Raw genomic sequence first — 13,827 nt, 5'->3', positions numbered from 1 at the left:
GAGGCCCGCGTACCACAAAAAAAAAAAAAAAGTTTTGTGCCAAAAAATGTTCTATGACCTTATATGGTCTCTAATTTCCAGGTATAAAATTCTTTGATCTGTTCAACTCTCAAAAAACTGTATACAACACAAGCACTTTCCATTTATACTAATAACCTCTTAAGCATTACCTATATTCATCCATCCATTCACCTACCCACCTTCTCAAGTTATCTGTAACATGGCTAACATGTTATCCGTCTTTATTATGAGCTATGCTGTGTTATTTTTTCTCATTTGTCCTAAAATTACTATTTTTCAGGAGCTCTTTCATTCTCCCTCCCAGAATTTTATAAACCCATTCTTGCTTACTCTCTCCCCCTCACTCACTCACCCACACCCCAGATATCTGTTGCTATTTCTTCCTGAGAGGCCTGTGTGACACAAAGAGACTCAGAAGGTTTCTCTCATCGCCACCCCCCCACCCCCGACATAAGGCAGTCTCTCCTGAGACTCAATTTAGGAGAACATCTACAGGCGACATGTATTGAAAACCAGTGCTGAATTATTCTTATCCTCATTTAGAAGCCCCCAAAATCTCTCCACTTATCTTCGGACCCTTCCCAAATATCATGGGTTTGTATTATGATGTTCAGTTTAGCTTTAGTATTTCTCTACTCGTAACTTTTCCAGATCATGCTAAGCATTTTGTGGAGTTTTGGCTTCCAGGCAATAGGGTCTTGCTGGAAAAGAGTGTATAACCGTAGCGTGTCCAGTGTAGAGGTGTGGCAGAGAATTCACCCAGGGAGGCCTCTGGGTCCTCTCTCTCACGTAACTAGGGCAGCTGTGCTTTTTTTAACACACTGATCTGCTGCGAAGACTTCTTTTTGGGGGTAAGGGGGTTGGGGAGGTGAGGAGGAAGAAAGGAAGGGTAAGGTTATAAAACGACTTGTCTACTGTGATTTCTCTCTTGGTTTGAAACAAATGCTGAGATCAGCTTCCTGTTTTATACCTGCAAGAGTCCGGTTTTTTTTTGTTATAAAACCAAAAGGTTTTTTTCTGTGTCCCTGCTCACCCAAATCATTTTAAAATATGGTAAACAAGACTAATCTGGTAACTGGGTAGACATTTCAGTCTACAATTTGACTCTCTCCAGTTTAATTCACTGAAAATATTAATTGAGTACCACTCTACGTAAAGCATTGCTCTATTCACCGTCCTAAGGCAAAACTGCCTGAATGTGCCATGTTGACTAAACATGGGCTTAGATATTTGCCACAATAGCTCCTTTAAATTCAGGAGCTTTGAAGAAGAGACAGAAATACAATGAATCACTTCAAGTCCAGATTAAAGGAAACGGCTGGCTTCTATGGTGAGGCCCTACCATACCATCCAGAGGCTTCATTTATGTTCTCTGCCTTTTTCAGATTGTGCTAAGCCACAGCCATCACCACTACTTGAAAAACTGGGGTCTAATTAATGAGGAGATTTGCCTTCTCTGCCTATTCCTGTCAACCTTATTTCAATTCACGGGGTCAGTCGTTAGACTCAAAGTCAGCTGACTCCATTCTTCCCCTTTCCTAGAAATCACATGCCTATTGTTAAGATGCTGGATCATTAAAAGTCAGAACCACAGAGCATCAGTGCTGCCTACTCCAGACGCCTCCTCTTCCAGCTCATGGAGCCGCATGAGCTCATCCTAATTACACGGAAAACTGAAGGTCAGTGCATCAAATTAATGCAGCAGCATATTTCAAAGGGGCGTATGACCTCCCCTCCCTATTACAATTCGGTCAGTGAAAATGGTTCTCTCCTCCCCGCTGCCAATATTGTCAACAGGCATTCAGCAGAGAACAATTGGGAGTATTGAAACATGTAATTAAGTACTGCTTAAAACTACTCTAATTAATAGAGCCAATTTGCACAATATGTAATCTTTTCAGTTCTTTAGTGCAGTCCAATGGTCTTCAGTAAGCAGCTCTAATCTCCTCAGGCTCGGCAAAGAAAAGCTATTTTCTAACTCTACTCCCCTTTTAAGAGCAGGGGATAAATGCCAGCCGGTATTTTGCATGTTAACTCTACTGGCATCAAATCTGGGATTCTGGCAAAGGGCTAGCTGCTGTTGGGTTTCCAGCCAAAACTCAACCAGGGACAAACGCAAGCAATATGCTGACATTGTGCAAGACAGAAACTGGGTGACATGTAAGATTTGGATTTTAATAAATGGAGGTAGTTTTGAAACCAAAGATCAAGTTTAAAATTCCATTATTTTTCTAACGCCCTGATTTAGCAAATCAACAGCCAACGAAACATACCTTTGCATTTGTTCGTTGTCTTATCCAAAATTGCCTTCGTGGAAACAATTTTCCCATATCTAAGGAAAAAAAGAGAAAAAAAGAAGTTATAATTGAGGAACCTTTATTAATGTCTAAGTCCAGAGAACACACACACTTATCAAATAACTGCAAACTTTCAAGTACAAAATGTTCTTTACTAGGGGACGGGAAATGAGAATTCGAAACACAAACTAAACTAAAAAGGGGGAACAGCTAGGCCTCTCATTTGAATCTCTGGATTACAGTTTGATGTTTAGCTTTGAGGAATCAGGTACTTACCTGATGATCTTGGGACCAAAAAAATGGAATGTGAGCTCTATAAAAATAGTTTCGTCTAGTAACACCATGTCTGTGGTCAAATACAAACCCAAAGGCAAGGCTACAGAAGTGTTAATGGAAAGTACTAAGATCAACATAGCCTTTATGAACTAATCACGGTGAGAAAGCTGCCTGGGTCTTATCTATTCATTTTGCTTTTGCAGGCAGCTCTGCATGGCTCTAGATCACCACAGAAAGGTGCGTTGTGTATATATCTTTAACACACTTGATGTGTTATTTAAAACAGGTCTTTTTTACCTAAGATTTTGACAACTGTTTATAAATACCTTTATTAAGACCTCTTTTAATGCTGTAATAATAGTTATACGGTGTACTCACTAATGTGTGTGTGGGCACGTGTGTGCAAGAAATAGGCAATGCAAAAATATAAACCAATGAATCAGGAATTAAGCATTACTTTTATGAGGGTTTGTATGAAAAATGTGTTCAAATTCCTTAATGTACAACAGAAGTTGGGAGAAGAAGGAAAAAAATTCAGAATATTAAAATTGAGGGCACTGCTATCAGAAACAAAGGGGCAGCAGAGTTTAAATATATGTACTACCTACATCCTTTCACAGTGACCAGACCACAGTGCAAAGCACCGCTATGTTTGTCTTCTAAAAACGGAGAAGAAAAACCTTTGAAAAATAACTCTTAAAAATTACTAGGTTTTTGGGGAACGCACATAACATACTTGAGGTATCTGAGACATTTCCCCATTTAGATGTGGCAAATTCCAAAAGTTTACTTTCCTAGGTATTTACTTTAAAAATTTCACATTTTCTCTAATACTACTTTCTCGTGATTTCTGCTGAGGACTAAAAAGACGCTTAAAAGTTTTAGAAAATGGAAGTATCTGTGCAGCACTTTAAAACATTCTAAATGTTGCAGGTTTCTATTTTATGTATTGAACAAGCTGAAAGATACTTATCTAGAGGAAACAAATGGCTTGGGCCACCTCTCTCCCTCAGTTAATCTTCACTCTGTGTAATCATGTAATCAAATGATTACTAACTGGGCACATGAAAGTAAAGATAATTTAAGGTTCAAATGACAATTACATCCAAGAGGCATAAGGCTACACAAACACCTTCAATTCCCTGTAGAGATTTTGAGTATTTATAACAACCTTAACACAGGTCATTAAGCTTACAAAAAAAAATTTTTTTAAACTCTGCAAAACAGAAACAATAAGTGATTTAAAGACCACCTTATAGCAACCATTTATCTACCTAGGTTACGGACAGCTTGATATGTACCAGCACTCTCTCCTTTGCACAAGTTTTAGCTGAAAACGCTTTTAGACTGCATCCCTATCACAGCCCTTTGCAAAAGTAGGGAAGAAAACTGGTATGACTCCAATGTAGGATAAGGGGATTGGGAGTCATAGAGATTAAGAGACTTTGCTTGCGGTCACAGAGTTCAGGGTCTTTTGTAAACCAAACAGAAGAAAGCAAATTTAGAGAAGGTCAGGGGCTGGCCTTCTACCCTTCTGGTTCTGCTCTCCACAATAATGGGGAAGAAGACATGGAGAGAGGAAGATGTGGGAAGCAGGAAAAGTGAAGAGGCTCCTGAGAGCACTAGACTCAGTCCATGCCACACTCCACTCTGGTTTGGGTTCTCTTTGATCTTTGCTACATCTGACATTTCTCCTTATTTCCACACCTACGCTTCTAGGACCTTCACTCTCAGGACCTCATCCTACCTTTCTGGGCACCCTTTCAGTGTTTTTTTTTGGCCCATTCAGCTTCCTCCTCTCTCTCCTTAACCAAGTACTTTCATCACATTTGATAATCAGCCCCTTAACCCTTCCCTTTCCTAGGAAATGTATCCAGTGCCACAGATTTAACTTATACATCTTCTTTGAAGAAGCCCATTTCTCCTTCCTGTTTTTTTTTTTAATCTAACCAAAGCTTTAGTTTTTGTCTTCTTCTTTTTACTTAACTATCTTAGTATCTTACTAAGATACTTAAATATCTAGTTAGATGTTACCTCATGTCCACTATTCTCTAAATCCCACCCCCAAAGAACCTCAAACGCATTTTCCTTGTCTCCTCTACATATCTCATTTCATTCAATAGCATCATCACATTCCCAATCTTCCACCAAGCTTGTGGTCCTTGAGACATCTTCAACTCAGCCGTTCCTGAATCCAGTCAGCCAATCACTCTTCTGAGTTTTGCCTCTGACATGTGTGTGATATTCACTCCTTCCCTTCACTGTGCCCACACCTATACAAAAGGCGTATCATAGTTCTTGCCTCTAGCCTCTGGTCCTTCCAACCCAGTCTGCTGCATTACTTGGAACATGGTTCTCTTATCTCTCCATTGCCCCCTTCTATCCATGCTTGAACTTAAAGAACCTGTTGCAACACTAACTTTTCCACGAAACTCTCCCTAATCGCCTCAACCATTTAGTGGGCGATTTTATAAGAAACCAGAAAGGGAATAACATTTACTCAGTTCCTAAATTTCTAGGCACTTTGTATGTATGGTCTTATTTAACTTCACAACAATCTTATGAGGTAGCTGTTATTATTCCCATTTTTGCTAATGGGAAAACAAAAGTTCATAGAAATTTTGAGACTAAGATCTCGCCTAAAACCTCAAAGCTCAAAAACAGTTAAATTTAAGTGTTCACTGCAATTTATCTATGACATAATTTTGAGAAACAATGTTTCCTTTACATACTCAGAGTATGAAAGGTGAGGAAAAAAGTGGAAGATCTATTAAGGGATTGGAATAGATTTATTTTTCAAACCAAAGCAAGTTTTTTGTTTGTTTGTTTTAGACACAAGAAATAAGTATGTGGTTCATGGTTGAAGGAGGGATGCGGGGTGTGTGCAGGAGAAGAAATATGTCTGAAATTTATCGGTTTTACTTTCTATTGTGGTTTTCATCATGATTTGTGGGTTAACACTGAAAGCCCATGACTTCCCAGAAAGTCAAAACAGTTTTCACTCTGTGGTACTACTGCATACTAGCCTCCATGCAATCAGAGGGTCAGTGAGACGCTTCTCTGGAGTTACCCGGGGTAGTGGTGGGGCAGGGTTTTGAAGCCTTTTCCTCTCCTACGATATCTTTTTCTGTGAGCTGTTCACTCAGTTAGCTTCTCAGGGGCTGATGCAGTCACCATGTTGTGGGAATGGAGTACAGAACAAGTTCTTCTGATGACATGAGAAAGGATCTACAATATGGGGACGAGCCGTCTGGCAATTGGCACCTCAAGGAACAGGAAAGGGGGCAGCAGGCTTCAGAGCAATTCCCCTCTGCTAGTCTTATCTGTAGTAAGATTTAATAATGTGAGGCAAGGGATGGGATGGGGGGGGGGAGAAGTCATTACAGATGATTAACATTTAGTCTAATTCTATTGTTGATCAGCAGTGCCTGCAAGAGTAACAGATATCTGGATAGAAACTCATAAAGCAACTAGATTTTCACCTCCCCTTGTTCCTATCTGCAACTTAATTTGTAAAAAAAAAAAAAAAAGTCAAGTAACAGGGACATAGCATTTATTAGGAGAAAACAGGCCTCCTCACTGGCAGGATGCACACTCCAAGGACACCAAGGAGATGCATGCCCAGGAAAGCAAGCTGCAGGATTTAATGGGGAAAATGTGAATATGAAGATTCTGTGGGTTTTACCCAGCTTAAAGTAACAAGGCTCAGACGCACAGTCCTGGCTACCCGGAATATAATATTCTTTGCTGAGAGTAGATTAATCCACTCCAGAGGAAGCTCTGACAGCAAAAGGATAAAGAGTAATTAAGAGACATGACTACAGAATAATGAGAATTTCAAAGGGAGAGGATAACAAGTAAAAATCTCACATTTAAACCTATTGGCTAATAAAACCTTTCGCTTAGAAGCTACCCAAGTTTCTTTTGTTTGTACCACAGCTTTTGTCATTTCTCCCCCATTTCCATTTCTTCTTTCATCTGTTATAGTATAAAATCTAAGCATACTTTAGTTTGCACTTACTAAAATAAAGCTTCATTTTCTCCTCTGCCCCCCACCACTTAGTCCTTCATTAATTCTACCTTTTTGAAAATTTACCATAATTACAAGAGAAATGCGTATTTGTTATTAGAAGACACAGAAAAGCAGACTGAAATATAAGAATCACCTAAAGTCCTGAATACGAAATGTTAAATGGATTGATGCGTATCCTTATAGATTTTTAAAAAAAATTTAAATTTATTTATTTATGGCTGTGTTGGGTCTTCATTTCTGTGTGAGGGCTTTCTCCAGTTGTGGCGAGCGCGGGCCACTCCTCATCGCGGTGTGTGGGCCTCTCACTATCACGGCCTCTCTTGTTGCGGAGCACAGGCTCCAGACGCGCAGGCTCAGTAGTTGTGGCTCACGGGCCTAGTTGCTCCGCGGCATGTGGGATCTTCCCAGACCAGGGCTTGAACCCATGTCCCCTGAATTGGCAGGCAGATTCTCAACCACTGCGCCACCAGGGAAGCCCATCCTTACAGATTTTGTCCAGTGTGCACGTACAAGTGTCTGCACATGGCACTCAGGCGCGCACACAGTCTCTTTCTCCTCTCTCTCATCTACTAGGGAACTTGGAACTTTTGAACATGGCCAGTTACAAGCCAAGGCTCTGGAGAATAGAGTCCATTCCACCCACCACCAACAGATGGCGGTAAGGGTTGATGAGTTATTTTAGTATTGGTCATCCCAGTTGGAAACTCAATTAAGGCACCATAGGGTCATTGGCAAGGTTTATGTTAGTTTATTTTACAAACTTATTAAACTGAAAAAAGCAATGGGTGTGTGGGAAAAAAAAGAAAGAAAAAGTGTACACCTATAATGTAAACAAAAAACGATGTGAAAAAGGGTGGGATACTGCTCATGCATATAGGATGATTGCTTTTGTTTGCTTTAATAGCTGAACTGCCTTTGAAGGACAAAGAAACTTGCCACTGTGAGAGAGGCTGTGCCCGTGCAAATGACAATAATTAGCAAGAAGGAGGGAGAGGGGACTGAAATGAGAAAAAACCAAACCTCTATGGGCTATCAAATCAGTATCCACAATGGAAAGCCTATGACCTGGTGAGTTAACTCAGGGGAATAACAGAAGTTAACAGATTACATCTATACAGCTTTTATGTTATGTCAGGCACTGTTTTATGTGATTTAGGTCAATTATTTTAATCTTCACAGTGACCTTTTGAGTAGGTGAAGTTTTATTCCCACTTTGCAGTTGTGAAACGAAGGAGCGGAGTGAGTAAGGGACCCACTAAAGGTTACACAGCAGCAAAGAAGGGAGACAGAAGTTGGCTTGGCCAATCATGCTGACAAGTGTGGAAACTTTGGTCGCCAACCACAGACTGTTCCAGAGGTTCAAAGCTGCTCCCACTGTGAATCTGCACAGTTCCAAACAAGTGGCATGAGGATGAGGGCAGACCCTGGAACTGCTAAAGACTCTAACACAGATGCTGACAACATTCAGAAAGTTGTTCCCTGACTTCCTGGGTAGACAACATTGTTCTATTTGGAATAAGAGGCCCAAGAGAACAAATGTATCAGTGAAGAGGAGGTATGGCTGGCTTTAAAGCTTAGAAGGAGTAATGCAGGGATCTATTTGGTGGGAATGGATTTGGGAACTAGGAGCCCTTTGTTATTGTGGACTTGTGGGGGGGAAAAGGGAAAATAATTCACAGACATACACCCACACCCGGATGATACTGTACATGCATTTTCTAATTTGATTTTTTTTGCTACTTTATCTTTCCAGTGGCCTCCCAGGAAAAGGGGATTTCCTACAATTTGCTTTAGGTCTTCTAACAGTGGTTGAATAGGGGAAGGAAAAGAAAGTATAAATTACATTCATTTTGCTAATAGAAAAGTTTGCTGCACAATGAGGCCTGAAAGAGCTCTCTAGTTCTGCTTTCTAGCAGAAGGAGTCATTTACCCATGTTATCCTGAATCCTCAGTACCCTGAATAATTCAGCTCATTCTATTTTCTTTATCTACTTGGTATAGGAAGTGGTAAGCATTTGAGGATGAGGTATATGTATGTGAAATTTTAAAATTAGGCAATCAATATCAGACAGATTTTCTAAGACTTCACCTTTTTGGCCTTGAAGAGTTTCACTGTTTCTATAAGACTTCTAAGATGTACAAAAATTAAAGGGACAGAAAGATATTCCATTTTTAATTCCAGTCATTTTGGCTTAACTTTTTTTTTTTTACATCTTTATTGGAGTATAATTGCTTTACAATGGTGTGTTAGTTTCTGCTGTATAACGAAGTGAATCAGTTATACATATACATATGTTCCCATATCTCTTCCCTCTTGCATCTCCCTCCCTCCCACCCTCCCTATCCCACCCCTCTAGGTGGTCACAAAGCACTGAGCTGATCTCCCTGTGCTATGCAGCTGCTTCCCACTAGCTATCTATTTTACGTTTGGTAGTGTATATATGTCCATGCCTCTCTCTCACTTTGTCACAGCTTACCCTTCCCCCTCCCCATATCCTCAAGTCCATGCTCTAGTAGGTCTGTGTCTTTATTCCTGTCTTACCCCTAGGTTCTTCATGACATTTTTTTTTTCTTAAATTCCATATATATGTGTTAGCATACGGTATTTGTCCTAACATTCGTTAACTGCCCCTTCCACTTGTGCGGTACGGCTGGATGTGCTTTGTGCATACAGGGTTCCTGGTATATGGAACAGAACAGGAAGCTGCACCTGATGCAGCTGGAATGGAAGTCAGGGTTGGAAGAAGGAAAATGCTTGGCAGGAAAAGCTGCTACAGCCCTGAAGGTCAAAACCCAACCTGGTGCTGAAGGTGAATGGAATGCAGGAAAGACAAGTACAGTCAAGAAGGAGGCCAGACCAAGAAATCAAATCTAGCCTCACATATTTACAGCACGTCTCCAGCATGCCCTCCACCATCCAAGGCCTATGAAAAGTATGTAAGATGCCATTCCTGCCGCTGAGGGGGATGATTGTGTGTGGGGGGGAATGTAAGAAATTTTTAATATTAAAAAATAATTAAGAATATTGAGATCCTGTATGATGAATGCTAAATAAAAGGAGCATAAACGTAGGATGAAGGTCAAGTTCAGCAAGAAAGACTTTGGGGAAAACAGAAATTGAGGTAGGCCACGGAAGACAATAAACAGAAGAATGTGTCTAATGCGAGCTGTGTGGGGAAGATCGGAAATCAAGTCTGAAAAGGTCCTAGAGGGCCTCGGGTTCTAGGAAAAGGAGTCAGGGAACAGAACGTGGCTGGAGGTTTCGCAACTGCGGAATGATATGATGAAAGCAGGATTTTAGTAAGATTAATGAAAATCTTGTGGCTAGAATTAGCAAAGAGAGATGTCACATTTTTGGTTTATTATTACTATTTAATTTTTTTGGCTCTCCGTACTCAAGCAGTAACACTCAAGTTCAAGAAGTTACCATGGAGGGCTGAGGAGAGCTAGGAGAAGAATGGAAAGGTTCTAAAAGACAGGAAAGTTTTTAAGACAGAGGACTTCTTCTAACTAGCCTCAAATGCTCTAACTTAACATCTGAGAAAAATAACCTATGTTATTTGTATCTGTGTTATAGAAAGCTAGTGGCTTGCCTCTGTGAAGGCAGAGGAGATGGAGAAAAGGAATCATCATGGTTCACTTTTCTGAACTACCCTGGAAAGGACAGTGAATTTCAGCCCCAGTCCCAGAGCCTGCAGATTAATTTAGCAGAAGTGCACACCATCCTCAGGTGGTCCAGCCCTCGGCCAGACTGGCTGCTTTACGACATGTGAGCTGCTGGAGAATAAATGACAGAAGCTTTGGGACAAAGTATCATGTTTTTCAAGAGAAAACATATACATCTACGTATCTAGTTTTTCAAAACACTGAAATTTTAAGATAAACACATTCTTTCAGAACACAAATAAAATTGGTAATGTACACCCAGATGTGGGGATGAATATAACCTCTTCTGACTAAATGCAGAACCACTCCTGCTACCCTGTCTTTTCAACATTCCTGGTGGCACAGCTAATCTATTATAAATGCTATACAAAAGTAACAATTGATGCTGTGTACTGCATGTATGGCTTGAACTAAATAATTCATATAGAATGAATATTAAAACTATCTCATTAGAAATGGCTAAGATGCACTTTTTGCCATATTCTATGAAAAACTTACACCTCTCTTCTAAACGAAAAGAACACTATAAAGCACTTGATTTATTATACAGATCTGCTATTATAGCTTAGTATCCAGTCTATTATGATCTGCAATCAGGGTAAAGTAGCTTTACAGTATTTTCTGGTTTTTAAAGAGCACACAGCACACAAAGGGTCACTGACACTATCTTCTGACAGTATTTTTGCCACAAGTCACTGTACTGCAGCACTTACAGATGCAGTCACAGATGGTCAGGACCAAATTAGTGCTCCCAAGTACTAATATGTCAGAGGAAAATAATACTTGCTGAAAATGGAACCCAGAATTTTGCAAGTAAAACGTAGATTATCTAACATAAAAATGAGTCCTGAAAAGTCTCAAAACACTGATAAATGTCTAACTTTTAAAACAAAGGCAATTTAACTATATAAAGTGGTCTTTTCTTTCTGAGTTGAATTTATGAACTGACAATGATAGAGCATTTAAAAAATTTTCTTCCTCTCCCAACAAAACCTGTAATGTATTTTCTTTGCTTTAACAATCTCACCTTCAGGATGATCTAGTACTTTACGAGAAGGAAGACAATATTATATTGGGAAGCAGATGGAGTTATCGAGAGAGAGAGAGAGAGAGAGAGAGAGAGAGAGAGAGAGAGAGAGAGAGCGCGAGAGAGAGAGCACTCTTTTCAAGTGCTCATTCGGCCAATAACCAGCTCTGTGCTTCTGGTGTGGGTGTCTGGCCTCAGCATCCCCATCTGTACCATACCCATCACCTAGGGCGTGATAACATCTAACTCACGGCACCGTTATTAGGGGGCCAGCACAGTGCTGGCACATAACAGATGTCTGGTAACAAATAAATGTTAACCTTTTCTCCCCATGCCCCCCACCCCGGCCCCAGAATTCTTTGGAATAACAGCACTTCCAATTCTAACCACTGGAGAGCACTAGACTACTCTCCTCACCTTCATAATGACATGGTCCTAAGCCACAAAACGTTGAGAAACTGTAGGCCTACCTTTTTTTTTTTTTTTTTTTTGCGGTACGCAGGCCTCTCACTGCTGTGGCCTCTCTCGTTGCGGAGCACAGGCTCCGGACGCACAGGCTCAGCGGCCATGGCTCACGGGCCCAGCCGCTCCGCGACATGTGGGATCTTCCCGGACCGGGGCACGAACCCGTGTTCCCTGCATCGGCAGGCGGACTCTCAACCACTGCGCCACCAGGGAAGCCCAGGCCTACCATTTTTATGGTTCCTTTTCAGTACAGATCTTTGCATAATGAAACCCCTCAATATATATTGGTTCAGTGAATGAAACATAAACATGGAGTACACATTTTTTCCCCTTAAAGTGTTTGGTGTGGGGAATTCAGGGAGGTTGGCAGTTGCAGGGAGCAGGGAAATACTACATTTTGCCTTGGAAAATGAACATGGCACCTTGTATTTTATCCCAATTTAGCTTAAAAAACAAATGAGGGAAGCAAGGTAATTTAGGTGTTTAACATGGAATTAAAAATTGCTACCAAAAAGGAAACTGTAAAAGGTTGCTGGGGAGAAAAAAAACCAAAACACCGAGAAGAGTTTTGGTTCCTAGACCTGTTGCAACTATCTCTAAATTTCTGCTCTTTTTCAAAGAAATCAAAACTAGAAAGCTTTTACACACACACACACACACACACACACACACAGTGCCAGAGAACTGTTTCAGAGTCTGTAGAAACTGAAATGCACTAAACTTCAACACCGAAAACCATAAATGATTGCTTCATTCAAAACAAGAACAGCATGACAGAGAGTAAAAGTAAACATGCTCTCTGAAGCAAAACAGAGTTATCTGAAACTATTAAAACAGAGTGTGCAAATTACCTAGAACTTTCTCTTGATTCTGACACAAGCTAAAAAAGGACAGCGTCAAATTGGACATTTCCTAGACTGAACACTAATGTTGGCTTTGATCCAGAACACGGCACCAGCATATCAATTTCCAAATGCTGTCAGGCCATCCTTTTTTTAAGTAACAAATCCTGACTGCCCCATGACCTTGAAAAGCCCGCCTGAAGAACAGAATGAAAAGGAAAATGATATCTATTTTACTCACTTCAGCTCTTAAGAAATCTGGGGATATAATATAAATGTATCGTTCGTAAAAAAATACACTTGAGCTGATAGGCAAGGGAATGTTAATGTAGCCTGCCAGCACAGTTGATGTTTCTAAACTTAGATATTTCGTTCAAGGGTCACTTGTGACAGTGGTCACGTCTCTGAAGAGCGGATCTGATGGAAAAGGATAAACAGGGCTCCCACACTGGCTTCCTACTGGTTTGCTTCTGAATAAGACTGTCCTTAGACACTGCAGATAACCAATCATTCCAAAGACAGAGTAGTATGGCTCTAAAAATTTACAATCTTAAAATTTAAGAAAATCAGAGAGGAATTATCTTTATGAGAAAGAAGGGAACCAAAGAGAGTCATGTGCTGTAAGTTACTTTAGCATCAGTTTTACAATATTACCGTATTTCAAATGAAGGTAATATGCCTCACTCTCAAGATAGCTTGAATTTACTGCATTTTCCAGAAGATGCAAGTAAGGGGGCTGTGAATGAAGACTGGGGCTAAAAGTGCTTCTTATTTACCTGACCTAATCAGGAAGGATTTTCCACTCTTGGTTGTTTTGAGAAAACCTGCATAATAGGAGAGGTGCTAATGGAAAGGAAAAATAGCATTCTGATTCTTTAAAAGAACAGAAAACTAGATTCTAGAAATGAAAGGCAGTAAGGCTAATGCTGATCTGAAGTGAAATTTCCAGAATGCATTGGTGAAATAGAAGGTTAGCAAGACTGGTGAAAAGAATAGGCACCCGTGAAGTCCTTCAGGGCAAGTCATTCACATTAACGCTTGCCCTTTTTCCTTTGGGGGTTGGTGAGGAAGTCAGGTTGCTCGGAAATGCTACGTAGTATATTTTGATTTCAGCTAAATAAAAATCATTATTTGCTCATGGATTAGACGAGGATATCTGGGAAGAGGAAATGTGGTTTGGATGAGTGGGTAACTAGCTAA

General features: G+C 40.3%; 1 protein-coding gene across 13 annotated transcripts in view; it reads right to left on the bottom strand.

Moving 5' to 3' along the window:
- The window catches only part of RBMS1 (RNA binding motif single stranded interacting protein 1), a 212,789-nt gene that overhangs the window by 41,183 nt on the left and 157,779 nt on the right, over positions 1 to 13,827 (bottom strand). For all 13 annotated transcript variants that reach the window (XM_073807658.1, XM_019922589.3, XM_033860098.2 and 10 more), the window contains exon 3: positions 2,295 to 2,353. In XM_073807658.1, coding sequence (XP_073663759.1) covers positions 2,295 to 2,353 — 59 coding nt within the window. The remainder of the gene's footprint in view (positions 1 to 2,294; positions 2,354 to 13,827) is intronic.

The sequence above is a fragment of the Tursiops truncatus genome, chromosome 7 (assembly GCF_011762595.2).
Source record: "Tursiops truncatus isolate mTurTru1 chromosome 7, mTurTru1.mat.Y, whole genome shotgun sequence".
Classification (NCBI taxonomy): Eukaryota; Metazoa; Chordata; class Mammalia; order Artiodactyla; family Delphinidae; genus Tursiops; species Tursiops truncatus.
Note: the sequence above shows the minus strand (reverse complement) of the source record. Positions and strands in the feature narration are given on the sequence as shown.